Genomic DNA, 19,144 nt, shown 5'->3' with positions numbered 1-19,144 from the left:
TGTTCAAAGTTTCTGAAGCAGTGGACTTACATGTATTTATTTGGCCATACAGATAAAACATGTTAAATCCAACGTTATATTTTGAATTCCTGAGAGATTAGTTGTTGATAACGAAAGGGTAAAATAACAACAGCCTTTGATGGTATATTTTTGTACTTACTGCTGCCTAAGATCCTCATGATGTTGTTCCAAAGCCAGCAAGCACTGACTGAAAAAGCCTGCCTCCACCACACCACACAGTCCCCCCTCCCCCCCCATTCTTGTCTGAACTCCTCTGACTCATCTGCTCAGGTGGGATGGAAAGTTCAGAACAAGAGCTGGACAATGCAGGGCCCTAATAAGAAATTAACCAAACAGAGAACAGCACTTAAAATATCTTAGATCAGCACAAAAAAATTAGGTTAACTGCTCCTAGCAACCATTACCACAGCTGGACAATCTAATGCAATCCCCAAAGAAAAATGTAGCCTTTGTGGCTTTTTTGCAAATGCTACGGCTCTAAAAGTATATTATCACTGACACGTAATGAAATATATCACTGTGATTTACATTTTGTTGTTTGTTGCTGTGTTAAAATCATGATTCATTTTCTGACTGACTGGCTGTGCGACTAAATAAATAACTGCATGAGTGGCAGTGAAACGATGCAGGGGCTCTCACTGCCCACATGTTTACTGACAATACCCTGTTGGGTTTATTGCTCCACAATGAAAAGGCAGACAGTTAACACACACACACACGCACACACACACGCACACACACACACACACACACACACTTACATTGACAGCAAGTGTCCGGACAATGTCACACACTTCATAGCTGCAGCACTACTTGCCTTGAGCTGTGTGTGTGTTTGACAGACAGGCAGTCCCAGTGCTCAGACAAACACTATAGGGTCGCTGTCACATCATATTATAGTGTAAGAGTGTGTGCCTGTTTTTGTATATGTATGTCTGTCTAGGAGTGCAGGAACCCTTCTGACTACATGATACTGGCCACTCTTGTCAGGAAGAGACAGTAGAGAGGGAGTAACAGTGATGAGTGAGAGAGGTGGAAGGACATGTGAATATTATGTTCACAATAAGCTTATTTGCAAAGCTTATCCTTGTACTGACTGTTCATATTTCCATATTTTCACATTTTCATTTTTATTGTAGTTAGGTGACCATGAACCAAAAGATGTTGCAGACTTTTGGTGCAGTACATAATTCTTTCTGTGGTGATCTCATCTCTTAGTAAAGTGTGGACTTGAGAAAAGTGACTTTTCTGCTGGTTATGTTGGGTTATTGCACTTTTGGAAGCGTATGTGTCCAAGGCTGTAGTGAACTTTGCATGAGCCTTCTGAGCAATGTGTAGCGGTGTCAAACTCCCAAGCTGTGCGTGAAGTTTCCTTTGTTCACCCACTCTTTATTCCACTGAATTATACATGTTGCCTGGCGTCAGCCTCCTCCACCATCGTTGTTCCTGCTTTAAGTATTATATGAGGGGACAATGAACAGAAGGTAAAGTCAATTCAAGTTGATTTGAGATTTATAGGTCACAGCTGTGTGAGTTAAAAATGTAATTTTTGGACAATGCTTATGCAGTGTTTTTTATGCTCAGCATTAATCTAAGAATTGTATTTTATGACTGAGGCCCCAGATCTTTAAATCTTCAACAATATTTCAGATCATAGAATAGACTTTATAGTGACCAATTGGTACATTTAACCATGTGCATCAAATTGAGAATTTCTAAAAGATAAAAAATACACAAACTTTTTTGTTTCTTTGTTTGTTCCATAATGTGCCGAGATGCAGTCTGGACAGTTTTGCAGTCTGTGATGGAAGATGTGTAGGACTTCTTCTGTCCTGATGTCACTGGGGAGCTTGTTCCACTATTGTGGAGCCAGAAAGGCAAACTGAGTCATGAATGAAGATTTACTATCCACAAGAGTGGAAAAAATTGCCCATCTGGCAGTCAATTACACTGCCAGTGTGATTATTCCAAGTGCTAAAATGAAATGTGCAAAACTTAAGAAAAAAATATTAAAATTAAGTTTTTAAGGTTTGAACAAGCATGATACCTGATTGGCACCAAATCAATTGACCTACAATATCCAAAACAAAAAGATTACTGTTAATCACAGAATATTATATTCAACTTTTCAGCTTTGTAAAGCTTTATATAATCTTTGAGTTTCTGACTCAACCCTATGTAGACACATTTATTGAGTTATTGCTAAAAAATGTAATTAAAATCCTTTAATACCCCAGCTGTAACAGTAGCTTTTAATTATATATATTACCTAACAGTGTTTGTCAGTGTCGTTTTCAGTCATCCTCAAGTTGGAAAACTTTTCTTGTTAACTTCAGTGTACCATGCCTTCGGCAAAAGAAGGAGACACACGCAATCAAGCAAATGACAATATTATTTATTAAACAGAGGGAATAAGCTAAGAGTAGCTCAAACTAACAGTGGAATGTATTATCAGTAGGATCAGCAGTGTAGGTTGGAGAAGTTTATGAGATGTTGTATGGTGCACCCAAGCCAAACACCAACCAAAAACATAGTGGGTGTTTCAGGGAGCAGGAAATCAACAATGGAGAACCAGTAATTAAAAGTAGCGCTCTCAAGCAGGGCCCAGGTGTGCTTTAAACGACACTACACACAATGCAAAACTGCTATAAGCACACAGTATAAGCACTGGGCTCACTTGTAGCTGTGACACTTCAAACATTTTTGTGTAGAAAAACTTTGTTTAAACCCAACTATTTTTCAGAGTAAATATATTACGTTGTAGATCCAAATGTTTCCAAAGGTGCCTCTCATGCTTAGCTAAACTGGATAAAAAATAAAATGATGCTCAAGACATCTTTAATGTATTTGCATAATACTTGAAACTTGTGAATGGTGCAGAAATACTGACACTCAATATGCATTACATTTCATATTCCTTCACTGAAATGGTAAAAGAAACAGATGCAGAAAGTACACTATATTACCAAAAGTATTCGCTCACCTGCCTTTACTCATTCTATGAACTGAAGTGCCATCCCATTCCTAACTCATAGAATTCAATATGATGTCGGTCCACCTTTTGCAGCTATTACAGCTTCAACTCTTCTGGGAAGACTGTCCACAAGGTTGAGGAGAGTGTTTATAGGAATTTTTGACCATTCTTCCAAAAGCGCATTGGTGAGGTCACACACTGATGTTGGTCGAGAAGGCCTGGCTCTCAGTCTCCGCTCTAATTCATCCCAAAGGTGTTCTATCGGGTTCAGGTCAGGACTCTGTGCAGGCCAGTCAAGTTCATCCACACCAGACTCTGTCATCCACGTCTTTATGGACCTTGCTTTGTGCACTGGTGCACAGTCATGTTGGAAGAGGAAGGGCTCCTGAAAAACAACCCCATACCATAATTCCTCCTCCACCAAATTTCACAGTTGGCACAATGCAATCTGAAATGTACCGTTCTCCTGGCAACCTCCAAACCCAGACTCGTCCATCAGATTGCCAGATGGAAAAGCGTGATTCATCACTCCAGAGAACGCGTCTCCACTGCTCTAGAGGCCAGTGACGGCGTGCTTTACACCATTGCATCCGACGCCTTGCATTGCACTTGGTGATGTGTGGCTTGGCTGCAGCTGCTCGGCCATGGAAACCCATTCCATGAAGCTCTCTGCGTACTGTACTTGGGCTAATCTGAAGGTCACATGAAGTTTGTAGCTCTCTAGCAATTGACTGTGCAGAAAGTCGGCGACCTCTTTGCACTATGCGCTTCAGCATCCGCTGACCCCTCTCCATCACTTTACGTGGCCTACCACTTCGTGGCTGAGTTGCTGTTGTTCCCAAACGCTTCCATTTTGTTATAATAGAGCTGACAGTTGACTGTGGAATATTTAGGAGCGAGGAAATTTCACGACTGGATTTGTTGCACAAGTGGCATCCTATGACAGTTCCACGCTGGAATTCACTGAGCTCCTGAGAGCGGCCCATTCTTTCACAAATGTCTGGTTTCACAGTCTGCATGCCTGAGTGCTTGAATTTATACACCTGGGGCCAGGCCAAGTGATTAGAACACCTGATTCTGATCATTTGAATGGGTGAGCGAATACTTTTGGTAATATAGTGTATGTTACACTTGAACTGTCCCAGGGTTCATTTGGGGAAAAAAAATCTAAAAATTTAAAAAGTGAATTTTCAGTGTGGCACAACACAAGGACACCTCAACAACACTGCAAATTCTGTCACATACATGTAAAGGGAGAGAGAGCAAGGAAGGGAAAGAGTTGGGAAACAAGTAGGCAGGCAGAGGTTAAAAATTCCTATAGTGTAGCCCTGGTGTATTGTGTTATCTGGTATGATCACTCTCCTGAGATTCAAACCCATGAGCCTCTCTCATTCTCTACTGAGACTTTAATGTTAATTAGAAGCTGGTCTCTGGGATGAATCGCCATGAATGTGTTTCTGTGTGTCTGTGTGTATGTGTGTGTGTACCTGTGTGTATCGCAGTGTGTTTCAGCTCTTTTCTAATTAACAGGCAGATCAGTCATCTGAGGTTCTCCTCTCTGCCCCTTTCTCTTGTGGTATTTTGTGTCTCAGTCTCTTTCTTGCCTCTTGCCCTTCCTCCCTCACTTTCTTTTCTTTCTTACATTATTATCTTTCAACCTCTCCACTCACTCTTTCTGTGTCTTTCTAACCTCTCTCCCTCATTTCTTTCCAATTTGTCTCTCACCCTGTCTATAAACTTCTTTAATTTGTTTTTCCACCCATCTCTCTATCTCCTCACATGTCCACTATTATTCAGTATTATTCTTATGTTCTGCTTATGTCCATTCTTGTCTCAAATGTCAATTGCCTTTTCTCGCTCTAATGGCAGTGATTGCCTTCAGCTAACACATTATGATAGATAAAGGGCAAATATATGATCAGATAAAACTTCCTCCGCAGTGTGACAGTGCTTGTTGACTACAACTGATTGAAAATGTCAAGTAAGCCCTTTAATATTACTATGCTTGTGAGAGAGGGATTTTTAAAGGGACTTTTGACACTACACTTTTTTTCTGCCAAGTAACCCGTTAAGGCAGTAAAACATCAGAGAGTTTATGAGGTACTGAAGACAAGAAATATTACCCTGAATATCACACAGGACAAAATCAATATATATAAAATAGAGCAATAGGAAGAATATTATGAAAAATGCTGTTGATAACAGGAATCTGCAGGCTCCTCAGGGGCAGAGGTACTCAACGTTTACCAGCAAAAGAAGGGAGTTTGGTAGCAAAAGCAAGTACCCATGTTATCTGGAACATAGAGTTCAAAGTTAGATTTTCCTTGCCTTGATAGCAGCATGTCAGCTGGCCAGTTTCTTTGGTAGGGACTGCCCTTTGCTCCCTAGCCTGTTATTCCTAATAGTCTGAAAAAGCCCTGACAGCCCTTTGTCCCAAAAAACACAAGCACTGTTCGATGTCCTATTGCTCTGAAAAGTACATTCTCCCGGGAGTTTTTGGTCCTAAACATCTTACTGTTTTCAAACATGCAGGAAACACTGAAGTTAGTCGACTTTTTATGTCATGACAGTGACATCTGTCGCCATGCTAACAATGGTTAATGTGTAGGGATGGGTCACTGATCTAAAATTAGACTTTCTACGACACCTCATGAAAAGATGCTTCCAAAACTAATAATTGAATTCTCATCAGCTTTAACTGTATTATGAGGTGAGTGCTAACATAGAATGCTAGTATGCTAATACTCTAAAAAGTACATACATATGTTTTGCTTGTGTTTAGTAATATATTTTATCAGTATTGTTTACAATTGAAGTGAGTGGGCAAAGCACAGGAAATAGTCCCTAATAAGTTTTAATGCTTCAGTCAGCTCCATTGGATTATAACTATACATATATAAAGTAATATGTTGTATGTAATTTGAGCACTCTTCTGGAGAGAGGCCCCATTTTTTTTACTATGACTAGATGCTTGTTTTTAGTTCTTGAGGTTACTCATGTTTATTTCTTGGGTCATTGCAATCTTTCTGAATTTGAACATCATTCGCAGATGTGGATACACTGATTGCTGGACTTGACCTGACCTAATGACCACATTATAATCATGCAATATTTGGATGAAATCCGTCACATTTTCACATTTGCCAGCAACCATTCTGGTTTAAAAGCCTTTTGCTTCCTTCAACTCACGGATCAATCTCATTGTAGGAAAAGTGATGAAAGAAAAAGTTGTCAGACGACAGCCAAAAGCTTTATCTACCATTGCACAGGGCTCGAGGTTTTGTATGCATTTTTGTGTTTGTATCCAACTGAAAAGGTTTCTTAAAGGCAGCGCTTCTGTAAACACTAGATGCATGGCGCTCATGAGATGATACTTGTGGTACAATCGAATATCCTGAATTGAAGTCCTAGAATAATACTTCATTCTCCACTTTATTCTGCAGCACAGATGTATAGCATGTTGGATCTTTAAAGAGACCATTGTCATAATATTGCAGTTAAAACCCCTCTTTTAGCAATTAGCTATTGGTTAGTCAGAATTATATTGTCTTTTGAGTTAACCAGATGTGTATCTATCAAAATGTTTCATTTGTCCGCAAACCACACTTTGAGTTTTACTTACATTGAAACTCATGGTCCACAATAACTGCCCTCTGTCATTGCCACACCCTCTCAGTCTTTTCTCTTTCTGAGGTAAAAAGCCATTTGCAATCTGTGAGCGTAATTTTGATAACCCATAAATCTTTTTTAAAACCCTGTGTCGCTCTGTCTTTCTCTTCCTCTGTAGCTCGTACATGTGGCAGCAACCTAAGGGGGCCCAGAGGGATCATAACTTCTCCTAACTACCCTGTTCAATATGAGAACAACGCACACTGTGTGTGGGTCATTGCTGCAATGGACTCTGAGAAGGTGAGCTCATTTTCATTGTTTTATTTCCTCTTTGTTTCATCAGGCATTTCCATAAAAAAATAATCTTATAGTCGTATGTAGAGGAAATAAACCTATACCTTGATTTTCTTCACATTGTCTGTAATAATGAGATGTCAAGCTAACTTTTTGTTGCAATGTTTGATGTGTATTTTTTGTTATTTTATGTCAAATATTCACCAGTCTATGTTGTTCCATTTTAATTTCATCACTCTATATTGGCAGTTTGAAATATTGCCTGCAGTATTGGTGATGAAATCTTAAACTATTTTTCATGAAATTAGCTGGGATGTCAGCATACTGATGAGAATATTATGAAATGTGTCTGCAAATTATCTACTCTGTCTATTGAAGATTTTTGCCCAGCGAGGTAAACTGTCCACAGGATGGATGCTCAGAATGTGTTATTTATTTGAATATATATATATATATTTTTTAATTTGTTTTCATGTTCCAAAAATCTCAGATGTCAGCAGGTTTAACTGCATGACTGTGAGGCATGATGTCGCTGAAAAAAATGTTAATATTGCATACACAGCCTCCCTGTGGTAAACAGAGATTAAAAAATGCAGTAGAGAGACAGGAGAGGTTAAAAGTTTAAAGGCAGACTAAAAACTATGACAAGATGTACAAAAATATTCTCTTTCGTGGCCCGTTGTTGAGAAACTTTAAGGGCTGTTGTTTTACTCTTCCTTTTTATGATCCTGCTCGCCGACTGAGTTCCATTGCTGAGCTCAGGGTCAACACACCTCCCAAAATTTTGTGAAAGCAACTTTGTGGTTGAGTCATTGTTAGAGACATGATTAATTCATAAACCTGCGGTTCAACCACTCAAGTTTCTCTATCTACAGTTTCTTTTGTGGTATTATCTTCATGTCTCATCACATATCTTGTCTTTACTTCTACTCTCCTCTCCCAGCTCCTGTACTCCCTGCTCTCCAATCTCTCCCTTCCCTCTCGTCCTTACCCTCAGCTTGCCTCTCATTTTTTTCTTAACATCTATGTTCTTTATGCTCTACCTCTCTCTTCTCACCTCTCTCTCCCTCATCTTCTCTGCTCTCTTCCCATCCTTCTCTCATGTAACTCTCTCCTTCTATCATCTTCTTTCCTCCTTGCACTTTGATTTGTCTAAAATGTTAAGTTTGAAGATGGTGAGAGTGGAGAGAGGGAAGAGCAAAAAAGAGAGCAGAATGGCACTGAGCACATTGAAAACTACAGAGTAAAAAAAGAGAGAAGGAAAGCATAGACGTGATTAAAAATCGAGCGCAGGGAAGTGGGAAAAGGCAAAAAAGACTGAATGTCCAAGCAGGTACTTGACATGTGACATTGAATCTTTCTCTAAAGATGCATGGAAATGGAGTCTACTTACCTTTGAGCCTCTGAAGGAGTAGGATAGAGAAATTGTGAGATATAATTGAGGGGAGAGAACAAAAAAATGAAAAGTTGGAGAAGAAAGGGCTCTCATTTCTGTGTCTCTCTGACCTTGGGAGAGAGAAATTGCAACATATGATGACTAAGAACTTGAGTGTATCCGTGTGGATTTATCTCACCCACCTAGCTTTGAGACTGGAATTACTTTTCCAGTTTCCATTTTGGAGATTCTTTTCAAATCAACATCTGGCAGTCTGATTGGTCTGCATCTTAAGACATTCCGATTGAAGTGACAGTTGAAGTTGCCTTTTCCAATTTAAGTGTCTCACAAGAAATCACAGCTTTAGGCAAAAGGAAGTAATTGACATTGCTGCATTTGTAAAAGTTTCATCATGACAAATTTAACATACATTATTAGTGATTTTGCACAATGTCAGGTGACAGATGGAAAGGCATCCTCTTGTTTTGTGTGTGTGTGTGTGTCTGTGTGTCTGTTCCTCTGGGTTTAAAATAGAATGCAATACAATAGAGTATAATAGATTCACATAGCCTTAGCTTTTGACAGACGGAATGGGTTTTATCTGTTCTGTGTACTGCTTGTGCATGTGTGTGCGTGTGTGTGCATGTTTGTGTGTGTGTGTTGAAAATGCTTGAGGTTTGGAGAGTACTTTAAGAATGTGCTATAATGACAGATTATCAGCTACTACAGCTGCTGGCATTTGCAGAATGTCGCTATCTACATATACAGAGGGAGAGACAAGGATAGAGACAAACAAGAGGATAAAGACAGTTACGGACTAGAAATTAATAGAATAGATTCTAAATGAATGACACTGAATACATTTAAATCTGTTCCATCCACAGTACTGAAATGCTGGTGTACTGTATGTAGTTTATAGATTTTTTTTTCTGATAAATTGTTTTTCCAATTTGCCCCATTAAACAGCCTTAGACTTAATAATTTATGATCCTCTTTATTACAGCACTTAGTGGAATGAGCATGATAGCATGATTCTACACATTAACACGTTCATTGTCGTGTTCTGAAGGCATGCCTTCGATCCACTTACCTAGCCAGAATAATGTGAATGTTCCCATCAATTCAGCTCACACTGAAAGTGAGCTGTGTCCAGTGAGATTCCAGGGTTATTCAAACCTGATATGATTTGCATCCTCGACAGTGTTGACAAAAACTGTCAAAGGCAGCTAACTCCTCTGTGTAATTCTATAAAGTGAAGCTAAGGAGAAAAAACAATGATGGTGGGCCATCAATGCCTCTATATTTGGACAATGTCTCTGGTACAGGAGTTTTGAGGCTGAAATTGAGATTAAATGTATAAGAGTTTTGAAAAGATCCTTGTCTTCATCCAAAATTTCAAGACTTGATTGAAATTAACAATGAAATGGTTAATCTACATGTTTAGGATTATCCCCGGTGTCTATGAATATTTGTGAATTTTCTTATTACTTGACATTTTTATCTTATTGACTTCAACTGAGCTTCGATTGTTGAGCTGTGAAGTTTCTGTCTTCCATCAGTAATCGTCTTTCTGTGTAAACACCTTCCTTAAAGGCCTTAACTTGTTATTTCACAACTACATCTTCCTTAAGTTGAAGATGTATGTATTCCTGCTTGAACATTGATCTTCAGTCATGATTTAATATGTGTATACAGGGAATGAGACAGATGATTAAACACACCTTGAAATTCTAAGTGTATGTTTGCATGAGCTTTTTGTGGTCAGTCAGAGACAGTGTAAACAGATTTGGAGGGAGAATAAATAGATAGAATAGAGATATTTAAAGAGAGCAATCAAGCCGGAATTTAGATGAATAACAGTCGTCTTTCTGTACTTGTTCTTTTTTCTCTTTACATTTCTCCGATTCCATCTCAGACTCCTGCTCTGTCCCTCTTTGTCTGCTCTCCTCTTCTTCATTCCGTCTCTCGCACACTCTGACTAACCATTATTCCAGATGACTTCTTTCATCAATAACGTGTTCTACCAAATTGAGACAGAGATGAATGTTTTCATCAAAGTTAGCGTGCCTTTTGTTCCTTCTTTGTGTAGCTTTACGTGCACAAGTTTCAATAGCCGATAACTAATTCTGGCTGGTTGCGTGTTGTTGTCACTCTGTTAAGTTCTGAATAAAAGCAGCACAATCAATATAGTTTGTAATGGTCTGACAGCCTGTTTGCAAAATGCTGTGAGCGTACTTCTATTTGTGTGTGTGTGTGTGTGTGTGTGTGTGTGTGTGTGCCTGTATTATGTGTAAGCGTGTGCACAGGCATCTGGTTTTGTGTGATTTTATGAAAGTTGACTGTTTGTTTTCTGTCTGCCAACTTAATTGCTAACTGCCAGAGGTTGTGAAAAATATGTTGCAGGGTAAACTGTCAACATTTAGGTAGTAGTGAGGAAAAACTCAGGTGCACAGCAGGAAAAAAAAGGACTGAGTAGTGTGTGTGTGATTGTGTGTCACTTGATTCATCAGTATCAAGCAGATAATTATTTTGTTCAAGTCTGAGCCATGCCTGACTGCTCACACACATACACCCTGAAACGCATCATCACACATGCCCATTAGGCCTCTAATCATTGCTGTCTTTTTCCTGATGAATACATATTAGTGTATGTGTGTGTGTGTGTGTTTGCGTGTGTGAGTGTTTGTGCATGTGCATGTGTGTGAGAGAGGTATTATGATATTGGATGTGGGGTCATTTTCATGCATGAATCACCATCATCATAATTTTAGTGGGGCAGGACACATTCTGTGGCGTTCTATCAGATTCTGTTAAATTTTACTTGATACAAAAATTTAGACCAATAAAGGCCTTCGCCAGAATATGGTAAAGTCCTGTCTGATTCTATGACAGTACATTATTTTGTAACATGACTGCAGAATTGCTCAAGCTGTTACGTGATGAAAACATAATGCCCAATATCCCATGCATTATCATATTGGTATGTGCAGGAGTTTCTGTTATAAGATATTGGTGCCCATCCACATGTCCTCAAAGATTTCAACATCTCCGACATATTGGAGAAATTCCCGTTAGATATCATCTGTGTTCATTAAGCTAGAAAATAATTCATGGAGCCTGCAGATGCCATGCATCACCAGGCCAAAGCATCTGTATTGTAGAGCCTGAGAATGAGACTCAACAATCAGCCATCTTTCTACAGAATTGCATTATCCACCTTTAGTATAACTGAAATCAGGCTTAGAGGAAATTATTCTTGATGGACATTATGAGCAAGGAGATTCAGGTATGTCAGACTCAACAGATTTTGTTGATGACTACAGCAATTGCAAGGGGTATGATAGAAAACTTGCCAAAACTTAGAATTGGCCACCTGTGTAAATCATAATTTAAACAACTCTAAACATAGCCGCTAACTCCCTCTAACTGTAACTGTCATTAGCAAGTAAGCTCAGTTAACAACGCAGATATTGTTTTTTGGTTTTTTTCTTTTTTTTTTTTTTTGATAACTCTGCCTTTGGTGGATATCTCTGCAACTGACTAAATTTACATATTTGACATAACTATTATATATTTCAACTTAAGTTTGTGTTTTACTGAATTGAAAGGAAGAGTATAGAGCTGCAACGATTACCAATCTGCTAATTAATTTTATGATTAATGGATTAATTGTTTTAACCATCATTAAATGGTTTAAATTTGTATATCAATTCAATTTTTAAGCCATATCGCCCAGCCCTAACTGAAGGGTTTTAACAGGTCAGTGATCAATTTATTAGGAGTCAGAATATGCCGATATGCCTTCATTGGACTGAGAACAGTGCACAGTACTTCTGAACCAGGAGGTCCATCTGCTATCTGTAATGGATTATAACAAGAAGCAATTTGGATCATGATTTTACCTTTCATGGGGTTTGTTTACACCCTTTGTGATCATCTGACAATTGTTGCCCCCTCTGACCTATTTTTAGTTATGTTGCAACTTTGGAAGATTTCAGCATTTTTCAGAGAGAACAATGTTGTCATTACAGATCAAACAGAAGGCCAAAACTACAAAAAGCAAACCCAAGTTGTAATAAACCCCACTTTCTCTCAATATCATGTGACTATCAATCTGAATTTATCCTCTGAGCTGCTACGTGTTACTTTGTATTACTGAATGCTTAAGCTTGCACACTACCTACTGTATATTCTCTCAAACTGTTATATGTTGTTGCAGTGGTAGGACTAAATTGCTGGTACAACGAGATACTGTGTAATTTCTGGATCACTACAAACGATACAACATACACCGTGTAGCTCAGTGAGGGCATTGATCACATGAACTGAACAAAAGGCATCAGTAAAGTGCTGGGTAAATAACCATCAGTGTCCATGGTAATGGAAAGACATTCACCAATAGCTGCCTAATTAGCACATTATCTCAATTCAAGGCTTTTTGCTAGTCTGGCTTTTGACTGTAATTTGGCAGTCTGTCTGACCATAATTCACTGTATTAGCTCTCATTCATTCTCATTAGGCTCTGATTCCTGAACCTTACGCCTCTCTACCAAAGGGGGCTGTCCACGGTGATGCATGAATGTCCCAAAGTCATGCTTAATAGTTTTGTGCACTGGCTTATTCTAATGGTGGTAATACATGAATTACATTTCATTTAAGAGCTGTAAGGTAATTCTGGCATAAAGCCTCAACCCACACTCTATTACTGTCAGGAAGCTATCTGCTGTATCACAGTTTATAATTCAGTGTCTACAGAGCTGTCGCACAGCTGTTGCTTAAACCCAGTTTGCAGTTTATTTTACTAAACTGTCCAGCCAACAGGTCAACAGCACTCAAAGGTGCTGTAATGCCTCGACAAGGGAGTTATTTCAACAGACAGCAACTGTTTGCTTTTTTTACCACTTAAAGAAAAGGTCACCTCAGGGCAGAATTGCAACACATAAACATGGCACATCTGGGTACTTCGAGGGCACAGCCAACAGGCTAGCATCCGCACCAGTCTATTTTAAAATGGACTGGTACTTTATCTTTTCCCTGTGTCCACATGGAGAATCACTTGTCAGAACATATAACACCACAAAGACTCAACAATTATGCTAAAGAATATTGACATATAAAACCCAAGATGCTGTAATCACCACAGCTGCTGCACTCTTGAAATCATTATATCATAATGCAGATGTAATGTCCTTATTACGTGCATCACCCATGAGGAAATTGGTCTCTCATGGCCAGATCTCTGGCAATTCAGCCATTCTTTATTTATCTTTTCATCTGTATGACCTTTTTTTTCCTATTTTCACTGAGCTGAGATCAAGCAGACATCTTGATTATATGCATTTATTCCTATGATTAGACCATACATCACATGCTTTATTTCCCTTTACAAGTTTCTCGTTTTTCTCCATTGATTTGTCTGAAACAGAAAAAGTTTGCTACGTTCTGCAATTTCAGACAAGGGTGTTTAGATCTGAGGGAGGCACATTGGCTCTGGACAGACAGACCTGGGGACAATTAGCAGGCCCAGACTTCTTTCTTTGTTTCAATTTTCTTTCTGTGCTGTTCTGTGTTTCCCTTTTGGTGATCCTGTTTTCTCACATAGGCCAAAGAGATGCAGGTCAGGTAGACTTTAAATGAGTGATCTCATATCTGTCAGCCCTGTGATTTCCCAGCCATCTGCCTAGGTTGCTCCCTGCCCTCTGGTCAGTGCACACTGAGACGGGCTCTTAACTTCAGGACTGTGCAAAACAATAAACATGTAAAGAAAAGCAATGAATGTTTGCTTGAGGCCTTTTCACAATGAGAGCAGCAAATTCACACCTCCATTTATTTTAATGAGAGTCTGGCAATAGACAATGGGAACCACCCACACAACAATTAGTACAACAGACATAATTTCTGAAACATTTTATGACTCTAGAAGTCACAGTCTGTCTAGTACAAATAATGACTTGACCCTACAGCTAAAGTTCTTCAGCAGCTCACACACTCAACTGTAGTGTACTGCGTAGGGCTATGGCATTGGAACCTGTACTGGCCACCAGCTTGTAAAGGCTTTCCACTGCTCATTAACATGAACTGTTAGGAATGTAAGAGCAGTGTTTTTTTGATGCATCCTGCTGTTGTGTTTTCCCCTTATTGCCCAGCTGTGTGGTGTGTATCCATCTTAACATTCTCTGTAGCTTCACAATGCAGCCCACTGTAAAAATTATTTATAACGCTCTTGAACTGCAATGAACAGCAAAATGCTTAAAATAGTCTGATTAGATTTGTGATGACGTGCTCATAAGAAATTGACTTTAGAATGACAAAAATACGTGCATTAAGAGTACACCGATAGGTCATCAGTTACAGGAATTTTGTTTTCTGTGACTGATTGCATTGTGAAAAGAACTTTCTCAGGCATGAAAAGTGTGCTGCGGGTCATGTCCTCGAGCAGTATTTTGTGTTATTCTATTTGTTTAATTGGCTGAAAGGCCCAAAGTAATGTATTGGAAAACGGCCCCATACTGCCTTTGTGGCAACTCACCAATGACTCAACATAGCTGCATAATCTCAGCAAGGGAATTCTCCTGCACTCTGTTTTCAGGACAGCTGTACCCTGTCTGTACTACTTCTGACAGGGGGTCACCTCAGTACATAGTTTCAACTTTTTCCTGACAGTTTATTTTTGATTCAGGGTAGTAGAGATGCATTCATGCTCAAGTGGGAACAATATTTATGTAAAAATACACCTCTCTTAAATCCATATCCTTTTGGGCCTAGAGCAGAATAGAATTTGTCAATCCTGACTCCACCCCTGTCAAAACCTTTTTCTTTTTTCTTTTCTTTTCTTTTCTTTTCTTTTCTTTTCTTTTCTTTTGATTAACAGCGTTGTGTTATTATGTGTGACAATTTTGAAGAAACAAGTGTTTCAACAAAATGATTTTGCCTCACTTATCAGCCTTGTGTGCTCTATCTTAGACCTTCTAAGTTTGTAGTCATCAGTGGTGCTCAGGTTACTGATGTCATTTCTGGATACTTCAGTGTTTAAATTATTTAACCTCTCTTGTCATTTGGGGTTGCCAACTTGTGCAATCAAGCTTCAAAATATTTGATTTGATTTGATTTTGCATTTGATTCCACTTCTATCATGCTCAGCAATTTGGGCCTTGAATGAATTTGTGACTGAATTGCACAAGTATATTATCTTACTACACATCATCCCTGCCAGGCACTATTTGTAAATGTGACATTCTGTCAGCTCAAAAGCTATACTAGGTTATTGCCCTTCTGTTAAAGATGCAATTTGTTTTGCAATAATTGTTACATTTACAATGGGTCAGTTGAGAGGTTGATCAAATCCAGAGTGAAAATATTGGCTGTGGTGTTCTTTTGGAAATCACTGTGACATGAGGAAAATAGCCTGTTTGTTGTGCTTTTGTTGGGTGTGATAGTAATAAGGAGGTTGGTGTTACTGCCATCAGGATTGAAATGAAAACCTATACTCTTGTGTACTGCCCTTGGCAGGGGTCACCTCAGCTTATTCTGTCGTTGAAATGGCTGACTGAACATAATTCATGAGAAGTGCACCAAGTGTTGACAATTTAACAGGGCCCAAATCAAATCTTATTTTTTTTGAAGAACCTCTGGGCCACATGACAGCATAACAGAGGTATGATAGAAACACTACCCCTGACCATGGAGAGGACCCAAGTGGAAATAACTGTAAAAGAAGAACCAAATGATAGAAGACAAGAACCAGAGACTAACCAAAATATCATAGAGAATCATTGGATCCTTTTTTTCCTCGAGTGGGAAGATGGATTTATATTTATGTGCTAATTTCTCCCCACCGTTGCTGCCCAGCAGTGACTCAGCACTGCTGCAGCCTCTGCTCAACGAGGGAATTCAAGAACTAGTCCATCCAATTATGGCGATGTGTTCTCTTGCACTACTCTGACGTGAGGTCACAACAGTGAGGGCAAGATCTGAAGGCATAATGTAGTTTTCCAGTGTAAAGATTTTTTTTTTTTCCTGGGCAGTGGAGGGTGCATCTCGGGGCAGGCATGCAACCTGTTAATTATCGTCATTACTGTTCACATAATCTGAATGAGTACAGTTTGTGTGGCATGTAGTGTTTATAAGAGTGTTGGCTGACACTAACCAGCAAAAAAAGTCTTTGTCTTTGATTGTCTGACTTGAGTGGCATCATATAATTCTGAGAATTTAGGATGAGAGTATAAGCGAAATACCACCGTCAGTTTCACTCAGCGGTGAGTGTGAGGAGACCCTAAAATTCACAGCACTATGATTTTACTGGGTGACTGACTTAAGGTATTTCATTGCAAGTTTAGGTTGTACACTGCTCTCAATGCTTAAATAGCAAATTGAGCTGCTTTTAGCTGCGCTGCTGCTTGCTAGTGCACTTAAAGTATCTTTGATAAATAGCAGTTACGATCCTCAGATGAGCGTTTGACAATTGTTTCTATTTTTCTTTTTACTCTATCGCCGGTTATATGTCATGGTTTCTTTCTGGTGACAAATGTACTTATTTTGAAGTTGCTTTGGACAAAAGCATCTGCTAAATGCCCTAAATGTAAATGTAAATGCTAGTGCTTATCCCTTCAAACAGCGTCCACCATTAAACAGAAACAGTGTTTTCTTATGTATTTTTCTGATCTTGGAACTGTACAGTTCCAAATTTGAATATAAATACTCCTGAAATACTGGTGAGTACCAAATTGCAATAATGAGATGAAATCAAAATAACAAATACAGAACTGGAGTACTCAAACTAAAGGCAAAATTGTGTTCACTGGAAACACTGTTTGTCTTAAAATGTGTAAAGACCTTACACATGACACTTCTTGTCATTTCTTTCTTTCTTTCTTTCTTTCTTTCTTTCTTTCTTTCTTTCTTTCTTTCTTTCTTTCTTTGCTTTAGAGAATAAAGAAGCCAATCTAATGTTGTTTGGAGTTGCAGGCTGCTCTTAATGTCTTTCTAAATGGGCCTGTTTGGGTCTATTGAAGAGCACTGAGCTTCTTGCTAATGACCTTAGTGTGATAACGCTTCAGTTCCTTCCTCTAAGTCTGCTGCTACTATGCAGTCTGCCTTGACTGTCTAGGCACACACATACGCACAAACATATAAATAAAGACAGGAACATGGAGGCACAAAAATCCAAATTAAGCTCACACGCTCAGTGAATGAGTGACGAAACATCATTTTGCTTCTGCTGTTAAGACAGATACCTGCTCCTATATTTGGACACAAAAACAGCTTCTGCCTCTGTTCTGCTTCACTCCCTTTCTTTATGACCACATGCTGCTGTGCAATCTTAACAGCAGCCTTAACATTTGATCCACAAACACACATACATATAGGCTGCAACAACAGCTCATTTTTTACCTCTCTTGGTTTGATTGTTATGTTTCACCTGGAAAGCCAGAGTAAAATCACAGTCATCCATTGTGCAACCAAACCAGGCTTAAGTGTTTTTGCAATGTATTCATCTTCTTTTATGATTGAAAGGAATGCACACGTTATGTATTAGTGATGGTCCTTAAATCTCCAAGCCTCTGAATGGACAGATGCTGTGCACAGGTTTAATCCAAAAATATGAAATGTATATTTCTCCCTTTTTGAGGATGGATTTTTTTACGGACAAGCACTAGACATGCATTTTACAGACAAGATGTGTAAGCTGTAGCAGTAAAAGCTTGACACTAAAAGAGTGTATTTCTGTTCATGTACATGTAGCAACTGATTGGCAGTCTTTATCTGTCTTTTAAAATAATTATCAATACCATGATTGATGTTTGACAGCCAATAAATGGTTTCTGTATCCACTATAATACCCAAGTATTTGATAAGCACTACTACTGAAGGATAAAACGTGTCCTGAGAAATGTTTAAGAGATGTCTAAAGATAGTGTAAAGATAGTGTTTCTTTAAAGAAACCACAGAAACCCATATGGTTTCCGGTGCAAAAGATAAAACGAAACCACAAAAAGCACAATGGTTTATTAATGCCCCCTGTGATTTGTTGTTAGCCAGGGGTTAATACCTCACAATGTTGTTTTGCATCTTTTTCACATTATTTGTGGCCATTTTGGAAAGACTGAAGATTGCCAGAGGCTGCAACATTCAGTGTATAGTATAATAAGATTTTGAACAAGTATGACTCTCATGTTTGTCGATGTGCATTTTGAATGTAAGTTATTGGTGTAAAAAATTAGAATGTTTTTTTTTTTTTTTTACTTTACATATTAGCCTGTTTGGATATCAGTTGTAGAGGTCATGTATGTGAGTGTGCATGGATGCATTCGGACGTGTATGAATACAGATTTATACATTTATACGTGCCTTCTTTGCCATTCCTATCATTATGGCAGTTAATCCTTCAGATAGCTCCATATCCTTTTACATTACTTAAACGTTTGCTCGCTATTTTTATTTTTGACAAAGCACGGCCAACGGCTTTGCTATGCATTGCTGATTCTGGCGTGTTGAAATGATTTCTACATCCTTATCACCTGCGGTAACATTTTTCTTCACTGTAGCGTGATTTGCTGTGTGATGGATTCTCATCCACAATATCACATGCTCGTGGTTCATTTTAGTCCTCTAATACACCAGAAAGTCTCTGTTTGTGACCAGCGCCTTTTTTCCTATAGGTTTATTGAACACAGCAGAGGTCTGCCATCACCCATTCTGTCAGGGATATGATCTACAGCTAATAAATAATGGACAAGCAGCAAATAATAGAATACCAGTATTACTGCATTTTAGAGGGCACAGTAGATTGATGATGCGGTGCTATACGCATGCAAGTACAGCCATGGACGTGCCTGTGAGTAAGGCATTTAACACTCAATTTCAACAGCAGG

At 38.8% G+C, this 19,144-nt stretch overlaps 1 protein-coding gene across 7 annotated transcripts in view; it reads left to right on the top strand.

Annotated features, from left to right (window-relative positions):
• LOC119017738 (CUB and sushi domain-containing protein 1-like) overlaps window positions 1-19,144 on the top strand; it is a 405,003-nt gene that overhangs the window by 237,186 nt on the left and 148,673 nt on the right. For all 7 annotated transcript variants that reach the window (XM_037094673.1, XM_037094672.1, XM_037094678.1 and 4 more), the window contains one exon: window positions 6,783-6,904. In XM_037094673.1, the coding sequence (XP_036950568.1) occupies window positions 6,783-6,904 (122 nt within the window). The remainder of the gene's footprint in view (window positions 1-6,782; window positions 6,905-19,144) is intronic.

This window comes from Acanthopagrus latus, chromosome 4, assembly GCF_904848185.1.
Source record: "Acanthopagrus latus isolate v.2019 chromosome 4, fAcaLat1.1, whole genome shotgun sequence".
NCBI lineage: Eukaryota > Metazoa > Chordata > Actinopteri > Spariformes > Sparidae > Acanthopagrus > Acanthopagrus latus.
The sequence above is the reverse complement of the archived record's forward strand: the minus strand, read 5'-3'. Positions and strand labels throughout refer to the sequence as shown.